This window comes from Myxine glutinosa, chromosome 11, assembly GCF_964187855.1.
Source record: "Myxine glutinosa chromosome 11, kmMyxGlut1.1, whole genome shotgun sequence".
Lineage (NCBI taxonomy): Eukaryota > Metazoa > Chordata > Myxini > Myxiniformes > Myxinidae > Myxine > Myxine glutinosa.
The window spans coordinates 110,231,257-110,244,898 of NC_136271.1; the positions used below are offsets into that span (position 1 = coordinate 110,231,257).

The following is a 13,642-nucleotide window of genomic DNA, read 5'->3' on the forward strand; positions in this document are numbered from 1 at the left end:
CATCCTTCTTATTTTTGAAAATCTCGGATATTTTGATGCGTCTTCTACTTTACCCAGTGTGTTGTATCACTTGCACTATCATATTGAGTTCGCTCCATGGATACGGAAATAATAACTACTGTAATCATTGATATTTTTTTTATCACTTTCTCACATTTCAAGATGTCGATTTTGTCAATTTCTTTCTCTCACACAGATGAGCATTTAGCCCATGTTCCTTATATTGGCTTTTGGCCTACATGTACATGCCCAGTAGTTGATGAGGCCAGAATGTTCGCAAGCGTCATTAAAATACATTTTGTCAGAATTTTCCTTTGTCCGCATGGAATAGGAACATGACAAGAAGCAAAACTAATCCTCAAGGATTCGTTTAACTGAGGACTTTATCTGCTGAAGTATTTTTTGGAGTAAGCCAGCAGAAACTATACATATTTACAACCTATGATACCTCCTTCCCGTGAGGAAATCTTGCTTGTGGAAGTTCATTTTCAGATTCAGCGCATCAAAATCTATAGGAATCAGCAATTTTAATGTATTTCCAAGTCGGTAGCACAATAGTCATTTTTGCGCTGTTTCCAGACCAATAGATTATGGCCTACATGGGATATTTCATATCCATCAACTAATGGCAGCATATGGGATGCCCAGCTTAACATCCATCTGAGGAATGGCTCACATTGTGATGGATTTTCTTCACGTTTTTGGATTTTCTTCTCTGTGTTAGATTCTCGGCCCGAAGATAAATTGTCAAATTGGGGATTTGCAAGCAGGCCGTTGCATCGCAAAGTACACCATGCCTCCGTAAGATGGCATCCTGCTGGCATCAGCAGCTATAATGGAAAACCAAGTACTTAATCTAAGATATTATTACAGCCGTCGGGTTCGTCGAGTTTCCTGGTCTTAATCCTGATGTATTGTGTCAAAGCAGTCATGATGGCCGACTGATTCTATCATTCCAGGCTGGACCATGGGCCCGTTTGCCACAATACTGTTATGTCTGGGGGTAAAGCAATATCTAGAGCCAGATAGATCTGTGTAGGTAGGTATCCGACTGTCGTGATAGGGAATCTACCTTGTAATAAGTTCTGTGTAGTCCGGTTTGGCAGGTTAAGATGTCTGCTTGTGAACATACCAGGATGTTCGAGTGTTAAATAGTTAGGGATTAAAGATAAACCCCTGTGGGTCAAACCTGGTAGCCAAACCTTTGTCCCTTATGGCAATGCACACCAACATAGACATTTAGACAGGCCCTTGGCACAACATTAAATAATTCCCTTCCCTGACAAGGACTTCGGAAGAGAACAGGCAAAAGGAAACCAAGCCAGGATACTGCCGTTGATGGCCGCCGCCAGTTACACCTCTAACAGGCCTAGCCACATCGAGTGCCACGAGCTATGACCACGCTACAGGGAACGAGTGATGGGCAGCGCGGTAGGCGCGGACCTCCAGCCAACGAGCACGAGAGGCGCGAAGCTGGAAGGTCCGGTGGAAGGCGCTGATTGGGTGGCGCACCCAGGCTGACGTCACCGGCAAGGTTATATCAGCGCGGGCCGAACGACATTTAGAGAGAGCACACCCGGTTCTTGTTTGCGCAGCCCTTCCTCTTGGACATCCGGCGCTTTGTCTTGCGCATCACGCTCTCTTCGTCTTGGCAGACCGATCGTGAGTGGAGATCGACCTCGTGTGGAGCTCGCTGGCCTGCGTTGGAGCGGTGCTCGGTGCTTTCGGTGCTGAGGACGGGCGGGACCTCGTGTGCGAACGGAGAGGACGTTGACTCGGGCCAAGCAAAGCGGGCGAGGCGGACGGAGGGTTCCTCCACGCCGGAGGTTGGAGCCGTGCCACACTGCAACCGACGGACAGATAAGACCGCACACCACTTACACACCACGACGAGACAATTCTTTTCGTAATTCATCCTCCCTTGTTCGTTTCTGAGTCCGGTGTGCTGGATCCCGATTTAGGACATTTTATTACCGGCGCCTATTTCCCTGTCCTGCGATTCCTTGTAAATAAACCCTTGCATTATTTTCTCTTTCCACTCAAAATCTTGTGTCGTTCGCTTGATTCAATTCCACAGGTACGCGCTTCTGCCGCTTCTTCCTCTTCACTTCTTCTTCCTCCCGCGTTTGATAGTTAAATCCGTGTTCGGTCGTCGCCTCCAATTAAATCCGTTAGGTCCATCCGCGAGCCCTGGTATTAACCAATGGGTCTGCGCGACAATACTTATCTCAAATTGGAACCACTGAGCCAGTTGATGCATCACACTGATTGGTGCTGTGTGCGGTTACACTAATAGTGACCGAGTGAATCGCTGGATGCCTACATGGTCTTCTCTTGGGTGCTAATCCATTGAACACAATCTGCCCTTTAACGGGTGTGTATAAGTTAAAGTAGCGATCAGAGCCACTTGAATGCACCCGGAGACCAAGTGTTTGATAATGTAGTGAATACACAGGGCAGGGATACAAGAATGAAGCAATACTGTGCAATAATAATTAATAATAACCCAAACACATATGCACCCACAACTCAACAAACAAATGGGAACCTTATGTATCTAATCCTTCAGGCCTCAGACATTCCTCGAGATAGACAAGTGAGAATTGACAGGACAGAAATACCACTGATGCACTCGGTAGAACACAGTGAGTTCAATAGTGGTGACACGACCTGGCCATCATCAGTTCATGGCCACAGACTGAACCCGGCTCAAGGGGTAGTGGGCGTGGCCTTGTGTGGGGGCGTGGTTGGAGTTGTGGCGGAAAAGGCTTTGTTTGGGGAAAACCCCATGGCAGCTCGTGTGCAGGTTCCACTGTAAGCTCTACGTGCCTCTGACTCCCCACTATTCATGTCACCCCTATTTATAGCTGCTGCTCCCACCTTGCAACATCATGCAACCATGACATCACTAGCCCCTCCCCACTCAGCCGCCATTGACTGTGCTCAGCCTGTGGGTGGGGTGAACCCTTCCCCGACCTTTAACCCAGTTCTCTTGGCACACTATGCTGTGATGGTGATATCACTTTAAAGGACATAAAAGACAAATTACAAAGGTAAGAACATTAAAAAGGGTATAAAGGGAATGTGGTTTTAGACACAAACATATTATGTATCACAATATAATTACCTCATGTTTACGCTAAAACATGCAATATGGGAAATAACTTCATCTATACTATGCAAAGTTACCCAATATAAGTCATTCCCACAACAATATATCCACCTGAGGAGCCCTCTATTTTTTTCTCTATGTGCTGGGATATCTTAGGTGACAAAATTATATTTGAGAAATGGAAAAGGAGGGAAAATCATGAGAATGAGGTAGGGGGGATTGTGGGAGAAATGGTAAGAGAGGTGAAATACATTTTGTTTCAGTAAGGAAAGTGGCAATAAGGAAAGGAAAGCGAACAACTATAGCAGGGGTGTGCGAAGGTGTCAGAAAGTCACCATATTTGCTTATTTAATAAAATAATTGCCACTTATGCATATCGGGGGTTATGGACATGATGTGATGTTTGAAACAGTGGAACTTTCGCACCAATCCCCACCATTCTCCATCACCTCGGCTGTATGCAGCACGAAAGGAGAGATGCTGTGCTCCCCATCATGGACCCCATTCGGATGACCCTCAACTAGTCCTGGTGCTTTTCCACTGGAACGTATAAGCTGTCAGCATGTTTAGGCTGCTTTATTGGGAGCCATTGATGCTAGAGGATATAAAGAATATATGAGGAAAACTTTGATTTATGTGTGTTCATATATTTAGTGTGGTATGCACAAGCACAATGAACTCGTAGTTTGGTCCACAACAAAGATAGAGGCTTAGTTGGTTGTCCTTTTGACAGTTGGTTGTCTTTTTGATGGTTCGTCGTCTTTTTGACAGTTGGTTGCCTTTTTACACACTCTTATTAGTCCCCTACCGGTGTACACCGTAGGGGACTATAGGTTTGCACTCCGTCCCTCCGTCTGTCAGTCTGTCAGTCCGTCAGTCCGTCACGCAAAGAACAGCTTTCCGGACTTTTTTCCTAAACTCTTAATGCTAATTATTTCAAACTTGGTACATGGTTTCGTCATGATAAGTTACAGATCAAGTTCGAACTTCACGACGTTTCGATCATTTTTGACAAAGTTATGGCACTTTGAACTTTGGGAATTTCCCCAACAGTTTTCCAGACTATAATTTGGAGTGCGGGAAGTCATAATACTGTCTTCTATGACAGTGCTACCCAATGCCGGTAGGGGACATGCATTGCAGCGCAATACTCAGAATGCTTGTTTAACTTCATCTGAACTTTGTCCCATTTAAAATATTTGAGCCGTTCGTTTTTTAGGTTACATACGTCCTAGAGAGCTGCAATTTGGCCCACGCTCCTCTTTTCTGGTACATTTTCATCTATCAAAATAAAATTTGAAAAAAAATAAAAAATTAAGGTTTCAAACTTTTTTAAAACAAAACGGTGTAGCCCTAAAACATGTTTTTTCGTTTACTTGTTGATGGGTGGCGATGCTTGCATTTTATTTTTTGACAAGACCTTGAGTTGATTGTGCACTTCTTTTGTTTGATCTGCATTTCTTGCAATTTTAGTTATCACTTTCCGTTCCATCCTTCATCATGGTGTGTTACGAATCACTATATGTAATGCGTGCATTCTTTTTAATGATCTTATGCCCCTAGCAAAATCTGTTAAAGGTCAATTCAGGTAAACTTATAACGTTTTATAAAGCACCTGTTTCTTCCTTCAGAGGCAAACTCAAAATTGCCTGCAGTCCATGGCAACTCAGCAAAGGACTTCTGCGACTCATTGGGACTGACACAATCTGTCAATTTCCCAACCCGGATCTCAGTCAATGGAGTATCTTCTCTTCTGGACTTGGTTATGACTAACTTCCCTGCAAATGTCTGCTGCTCTTCTTCTGCTCCAATCGGTTCTTCTGATCATGTGCTTGTTAAAGTGGACATCTCACTGGCCATTCTCAGAGAGCCTCCTCAGCGCCGACGAGTCTGGCATTTCACTCAGGCCGACTGGCACGGTCTGCAAGCAGCCATCAATCAACTGGACTGGTCTCCCATCTCTAATGCCTCTGACATCAATTCTTCCTGGGAATTCTTCCAAAGCAAACTGCTCTCTCTCATGCACAGATTTATCCCATCTCGTCTTCAGTTGTCTTACCCTTCCTCCCGTCCATGGTACACTGAATCTTGTGGTGAGGTAGTTGCCCTGAAACAACTTGCCTTTGCGTCTTGGAAGGCAAATCCAACTGAAGGCAATCTCAGTTCCTTCCACCAAGCTCGAAACAAGTGTGTTTCTAACCTCAGGAGTGCCAGGAAGCACTATCTCTCCACACTCAAGTTTGAACTCTCAAACCTGTCTCCTTCCTCCAAATCCTGGTGGCGTCTGGTCAAATCCGTTTCTGGTGTTTGTTCCCCCTCCATCCCCTCCCTTACCTCAAATGGCTACACAGTTGACACCGCACGTGACAAAGCCGAATGCCTCAACTCTGTGTTTGCCTCAAAATCTTGTGTCCCAAACCCATCTCTCTCTGTTCCCACCTTTCCCAGTCGAACCCAACTGCTCCTGGACTCTGTGTCCTTCTCTCCTGACAAGGTGCAGAAGTTTTTATCAAACCTCGACTCTGATTCTGCAACTGGACCAGATGGCATCAGCCCTCGGGTCCTAAAATCCTGCTCTGCCACTCTATCTCACCCTCTCTCTGTTCTTTTCACCCTCTCTTTTGCTCAAGGTAATCTGCCAGCATCTCGGAAATCAGCAAACATTACCGCTTTACACAAAAAAGGTGCAAAAACAGATCCTTGCAACTACAGACCAATCAGCCTGCTCCCAATTATCAGCAAAGTCATGGAATCCATCATTGCTTCAGATATCAAATCCTTCCTCTTCTCCAATGGCTTGATCTCTGATCATCAATTTGGATTCAGACCAGGTCATTCTACTCTGGACATGTTGCTTCTGCTGTCTCAACAATGGATGGAGGTCCTCAATGCCAAACAGGAAATCAGAGCTGTCTCACTTGACATATCACGTGCCTTCGATACGGTCTGGCACCCAGCTCTGCTCACCAAACTCACCTCCTATGGTATTCAGGGAAATCTCCACTCATGGCTTGCGGATTTCCTCTCTGGTCGTAGGCAACGTGTGGCCCTGAATGGATTTCTCTCATCTTCCCTGCCTGTTCTGGCTGGAGTTCCCCAAGGTAGTGTTCTGGGCCCTGTGCTATTTCTGGTCTTCATCAATGACCTCTCCGACTCTCTGGAAAATCCTCTCTATCTCTTTGCTGATGACTCCACTATCTGCCGCTCCATTCCTCATCCCTCAGATCGGCAGTCTGCAGCCTCCTCACTCTCTGCAGACCTGGACAAAATCACAGACTGGTCAAACAAGTGGAACATGTCTTTCAATCCTGACAAATCTCACACTCTTACAATGTCTCTCCGAAAGGACCGACTGGACAACCCTCCCATCTACTTTCTCAACAATCCTCTCCAAGAAGTTCTGTCGCTCAAGCTTTTGGGTCTCACTATCTGCCATGATCTTTCTTGGGAAAACCACATTTCCAAGCTGGCCTCCAAAGCCAGTCGCCGACTGGGCATCCTCCGTCGTGCGAAGTCCTTCCTTGGCACACCTGAGCTCCTCACCACATACAAGGCTTTCATCCGCAGCTCAATGGAATACTGTTCCCCCCTCTGGGCTGCTGCTCCTGCCTCACACCTTGCTCGGCTTCACGCTGTTGAGGCCAAAGCTTTCAGAATCATTGGAATCTCCTGCGATGTAGTCAACTCCGAGGGCCTTTCACTCACTCACCGCAGGCAGGTTGGTGGTCTTTCTGTCTTCTACCGACTCCTCTCCGGCCTTGCTCCCCCAGCTCTCTCTGTGCTCTGTCCCCCCAATATTCCTTCAGGTCGCACAAGATCTGCCTGCAACCCTCTTATGGTTAAACTGCCAAAGTCTAGGCTCTCTGCTCACCTTCACTCTTTCATTCCCCATTTCTCCCACCTCTGGAACAAACTCCCCCACTCCCTTCAATCCCACTCCTCCCTCCAGGTCTTTAAAACAGCTGTCCACCACCATCTCTTATCTTCCCCCATCGAAAACCTTGATCTTTTCTACCCCCGGTAATTCACCCCAGAGTCCTTGCAGTGTTCATATGTTTTATTCCTCTCCCACCTCCCCCCAAGTCCTCCCGATGTCCTTGCTCTCAAATGTTGTGTTTGTGTCCTTCCCCCTCTCTCCCCATCTTGTCTGCCGCTCCCCTTGTTTTTTGTGTTTTGTGTGTCGGTTTGTCTTTTTGTGTGATTAATGTTAGCTCTTTCACGAGCCTCGATCTTGTATACAAAAAAGAAAGAAAAAAAAGGCCAGTTCAGCAAGTGGTTCTTGGTTTTTTTGTTGTTTTTTTACACAAATCGACTGCATTTTATCACATTAAGGTCCACATCAACACGGCATTTTCTTAACTTATTTGTAGCTATGGCTTCATTCAGAATTGGATTAGTTATCCACTTTATGATTCAGCTGAGTGGATGCAATCTCCCCATATTCATTTTCTACATTAAGTTGGAGTCAGAAACAAGAGGGTTTTTTGAGTTTATGCCAATATCCATATTTATTCGAGGGCATATGCGAATCTTCAGTAAATGATAACTTAAATTTTGTTCCATGCCATAAACTGCACACCACACCATGGAGTTAGTAGATGCTGATATAGGGATGACCTCGAGTGATGCATCATCCCATGTGTGTAATCGAGACAAATAACTGCAAAAGGTCCACCGAGGTTAGGTTATAAGTGTGGCGGTCCAGCCCACGAAGTGTGACGGCGCTGTAACTAGGATAAATATGGGCGAAGGTGTAAGATGAGTGCACCACCACAGGACGCACTTAGGAGAACCCTGATATAAATCCCGAGGTGTGAGAGGTGAGAGGCGAGAGGAAGCATTGGCAGGAACCTATAAAAAGCGAGAAAGGTGAGAGTGGGTTGTCTTTTCAGGCCTTGGAATGTTGACTGGGCCTGGGCCTCGGAATGTTGACTTCAGAAGAAGCCAAACGAGTAGTGAGGAAGACATTCTGATTGATCATCCACCACAAGGAACTCACCATGATAGTAGAGAGAGCGCTGCTGTCTAGTATGTGGTGCAGTTCACTACAAGTGAACATGAGGCATCTGTGTTGAAGACTCAAGGTGCACACCACAGGGTGAGTCATAAGTCCCGGGACACAGTCTTAGCTGCTTATACAAGGTTTGTTTATACCATATATTTATACTGTTTTTTTTTTTCCAGATAATACAAATAGTACAGTGCATTAAACCAAGATGGCAGACACCAGTTCATTTACAGGGGAATAGAGGCTGGTAGTAATGGTGTGGTACCACAAGAGACGAAACAAAAACAAGACGATGAAACAGATGCAAGAGGACTCCAAGGAGCGTTTTGCAAAGGCCGAACCGTCAAAATAAAATCTTCATCTTTGGGGAAAAGGCATTTCAGACTGGAAGTGTACTCGACAGCAAGCACAGCGGATGCCCAAAAATTTGTGATTTGTGAATTCAAAACATTAAAACATCCGTTCTCAGATCTCCGAAAAAAAATCATTTCGGAAACGTTCTGCAGTGTTGGGTGTTTCATATTCATCGTTACGTCGTACAATTAAAGAAGACCTTCACATCAAACCATCAAACCATCAAACCCACTGTCGTTTGTGAATTGTCAGATGAAGGTCATGAAAACAGCTTGTGTCGTGACAACACGAGGACATAATACAGAAGCACTCAATGTCTAAGGAGGTATTGTAATTGTTGTATTACTGTAATATGTTATTACTCTTGTAGCTTATGGCTTACCCTGGTAGATGGTATAAACAAATATTGTATAAGCAGCTAAAACCGTGTACTGGAACTTATGACACCCTGTCGGGCTGCTGCACGTAATGGATGAACGTGATTCCTCAAGAGACTGAGCAATAACACGGAGAGGGTTGTTCCTTGGGTGTGGGCCCTGTGTGCTCAAGGACCGAAACATGTGGCCAGAGCAGACGGTTTCAAAGTCCTGTAGGCAAGGGACAAACGATGGTGCTGGCCAGTTAAGCCTAACCAGGGCCTTGTAACCAGAGCAAAGCAACTGCACTTTTACCAGCAGCAAACAGTGCTTTTCAGTGCATATTTCACTCACCATTTACATATAGTGGGACTGCAAGACGGCCAGCTTGGTGGGGTTGCCTCATCGTGACCTTGTGCCGCGGTCTCCGAGTACGAGAGTAGCTGGAGGAGAGGACTCGGCCCCTTGGATGACATTGCAGTTCCCCTTATCCCATACCTTGACTTTGGACTCTCCCTTACCACCCCTCCCCCTAATGCTCTTTATACCATTACCTGTGCTGTCCTGACTGAGGGGCAAATAAACCATGTTTGCTGAAACCTGTCCAGTCTATGTTGCATCAGTGTCTTGATTGTAGCTTTGATGGAATGGAATGCAATAATCAACTTCCCAGCAGAAAATGTATTCCACAAGAAACAGCCTGAGGGTGAGAGGAGTGGAGGGTGGGGGGTATTGGTAGCAGTGGGGTAAATCTGTTTTGTTCCATGGCTAGTAATCCCCCTTGTCTCCAGTAGGGATCAGTAAACCACTTGCACTATGCCAGGTGTACTGGCGAAAATTGTAAGTTGTCTCCCCCCCCCCTTCGCGGGAGTGGCGGTGGGGCGGGGGGGGGTTGGGGGGGGGGGGACAACTTACAATTTTGTCCACAACTTACAATAAATATACACATAAATACACACATACACACATATACACATAAATATACACATAAATGCACACACACATACATATACACATAAATATACATACACACTTCCATGAATACACACATAAATACACACATACACACATAAATATACACATAAATACACACATACATACACACATAAATACACATACACACATACATACATACACACATAAATACACACACATAAATACACACATACATACATACATACGCACATAAATACACAAATACACACATACATACATGTATACATACACATAAATACACATACATACATGCATACATACATGCATACACACATAAATACATACATACACATGCACATGCGCAAATACATAAATACACATAAATACATACATACATACATACATTCACACATAAATACACACATACACACATACATTCACACATAAATACACACATACACACATACATACATACATACATATGTACATGCACACAGACATACACATACACACATCCATGCATATACATATCCATGCATACACACATACATACTTACACACATAAATACACACATAAATACACACATTTTTTTTTTTTTGTATACTGAATCGAGGCTCGTGAAAGAGCTAACATTTACTTCACAAACAAATCAACAAGACAAACAAAATATATAAAAAGAGGGAGCGGAAGACAAGATGGGGAGAGAAGGGTAAGCACACAACACACAACACACAAGTACACAAGCACACACATACATACTTACACACATAAATACACACATAAATACACACATACGTACTTACACACATAAATACACACATACACACAAATACACACATACATACGTACACACATAAATACACACATACACACATAAATACACACATACACATAAATACAAACATACACACATAAATACACACATACACACATACATACTTACACACATAAATACACACATACACACATACATACTTACACACATAAATACACACATACATACACACATACACACACATAGATACACACATAAATACACACATACACACATACATACATACATAGTTACATACATACATACATACATACATACATACATACATACATACACATATAAATACACACATACACACATCCATGCATACATACATACATAAATACATATATACATACATACATGCATACAGACACACATACATACATACGTACGTACATACACATGCACACATACATACATATACACATAAATATAAATACATACATATGCCCATGCATACATAGAGACACACACACACACACACACACACACACACACACACACACACACACACACACACACACACACACACACACACACACACACACACACACACACACACACACACACACACACACACACACACTTTTTAAAATCTATATAATACTTGCCAATTGACTCAACAAATGATTGTTTAATTTCTTACTTAGAATTCATAATTATTGCCCTTCTGCTCTTTTATTGTAAACAAATCAGAAATTGATGTTTGGGAAAAGGTCTGTTTGTAGAGAATGACGTGACATCTGACATGTGTGAGGTTTATTCGTAAGAGATGGGCGTGGTTTGGCGCTGCAGGCTGCAGCATGATGCCATTTGGTATCTTGGCGGTAGGCGGAGTTTGCTTGAAAAATATCGTCGTAATTGGTTTTGTGCGTCAGTGTGCAATTGACAATGTGGGCGTGGTTAGACCTTATGGCGTGTAGGGCGTGGCTAACTCGAGGATTCTCTTTCTCGCGCGGTGGGCGTGGCCAACTCGTGGAGTTTATCCCCGGTGTCCTGAAGCGATGTTGTATAACGTCACGCAATGCCTATGGAGTTAAAGTTAACTCCACTACAGAAGCTCTGGGTTCCGTGTGGGCCTGAAGTCGGTCGGAGCGCCGTGACACACTGCAAGAGAAATAATGGTGAGGTTTTTTTTTTACCCAACTTTAGTTACCCTCCCCTCAGAATTATGATTACAGTGCTCAAGGGTCCACAAATCATTGTGGTATGTAAATGGAAAGGCCCTTTGGCCCAGCATGACCTTAGCACGTTTGTCACAGGACATGCGGCGAGCTCAAACGGGTAAATTGACGTTGAGTGTCGTTTTTCTCCTCAGTAAAGTATACGCCATGACGTAAGCACGGCGCATGCAAACTGTGAATCTTGACTCTTGAGTGATCTTCACGGACAGCACGGTTCACTCACCTTCTAACACCTTGAGAGAATGATCCGGATCGATTTTGTTTATCGGGAACACGACGGCACGGGCTGCGCGCCAATCGGACCTTTGTTCCGCAATCGTGGAGTATGGACTCTTGAGCTCTGACTGGTCTGGCGTGCGCCGAATGAAGCACAAGGCTGCGGTTTGAACCGTCGCAAACGCCACGCAATTAGGTCTACTCACTAGCCCAATACAACTACTCACTACTACTTTGACGGCCAATTGTTCACCGCCTTCTGCAATCGGCCGGAGGAAGTTTTTGGCTCAAGTCTTTCACGAACTGGCTGGCCAGGCCTGCCGTTCGACTCGAGGTGGCAGCGTGCCGGCGATAACTCGCCTACTCTTCGCGAAGGACACCGTGGGATCTTTAATGGCCACCAACCAATAGGGGCTAATACCAGGCACAATTTAACAGTTATGGTCGGGGAAGCAGCTCACAGGTAAGTGTGCTACCTTTGCACCAACCTGTCGCACACATTTCCACCTACCTGCCTTCCTCGATCATAAAGTGACGTTTGTTGACGGACAGACAAAGTGAACCTATTGCTAAACCCCGCACTTTGCTTCGCGTGCGCGGGGTAATAATCGGGAGGTATGGGGGAGTTGGTATGGGCATGAAAGGGGAAAATGCGGGGCAGGTACGTGACAATAAGTGCTTTTACTATAACTTTTATTTACTATATTTTACTATTTAATTATATTATTATATTTTACTATTTAACGTGACTATAACTTTTATTTATTAGCTCACCTGGAACGAAGTTCAGGGGAGCTTATGCGATTGCGCGTCGTGCGTCTGTCTGTCTGTCCGTCAGTCCGTAAACACTTGAAACTTCTTCTCCGAAACCGCTGATGGGATTGCGACCAAATTTGGCACAGATGATATTTGTTGTGTTGTGACTAAAGATTGTTCACGGAATTTAAAAAAATTGGGGTCTAAGGGGGTCTACCGGGGTAAGTGTTTCCAGGTTTGATCGTTTTTTTTTTTTTTTTGTATACAAGATCGAGGCTCGTGAAAGAGCGAACATTAATCACACAGAAAGACAAACCGACACATAAAACATATAACATCGGGAGCGGTAGACAAGATGGGGAGAGAGGGGGAAGGACACAAAACACAACATTTGAGAGCAGGGACCGAGAGACATGGAGACATCGAGAGATCTGAGAGAGGGCGAGGGCTTTGGGGGGGGGGGGGGGGGTGGCATCGGAAGGGGGCGGTGGGAGAGGTATAAAACATATGGACACTGCCAGGACTTCCAGGAAAGAAGTTGGAATTTCAAACAAGGTGGATCTGGGGAGAATTAGCGGGGGTAGAAAAGATCAAGGTTTTGGATGGGGGAAGATAAGAGATGGTGGTGAACAGCTGTTTTAAAGACCTGGAGGGAGGAGTGGGATTGAAGGGAGTGAGGGAGTTTGTTCCAGAGGCGGGAGAAAAGAGGAATGAAAGAGTGAAGGTGAGCAGAGAGCCGAGATTTCGGCAGTTTAACCATCAGAGGGTTGCTGGCAGATCTTGTGCGACCTGTAGGAATATTTGGGGGACAGAGCACAGAGAGAGCTGGGGGTGCAAGGCCGGAGAGGAGTCGGTAGAAGACAGAAAGACCACCTACCTGCCTGCGGTGAGTGAGTGAAAGG

The 13,642-nt window shown here is 44.8% G+C and overlaps 1 protein-coding gene across 5 annotated transcripts in view; it reads left to right on the top strand.

Moving 5' to 3' along the window:
• The window catches only part of LOC137436992 (6-phosphofructo-2-kinase/fructose-2,6-bisphosphatase 4), a 182,287-nt gene that overhangs the window by 6,621 nt on the left and 162,024 nt on the right, over positions 1-13,642 (top strand). The window contains exon 1 of one of the 5 annotated variants that reach the window (XM_068131270.2): positions 11,535-11,708. The exons of 2 other annotated variants lie outside the window; for them this stretch is intronic. In XM_068131270.2, coding sequence (XP_067987371.1) covers positions 11,609-11,708 — 100 coding nt within the window. In that variant the 5' untranslated portion in view covers positions 11,535-11,608. Of the gene's footprint in view, positions 1-11,534; positions 11,709-11,851; positions 12,448-13,642 lie in introns of those variants that run through there. 2 more of the 5 variants (XR_013625025.1, XM_068131272.2) reach the window with 2 other exon arrangements.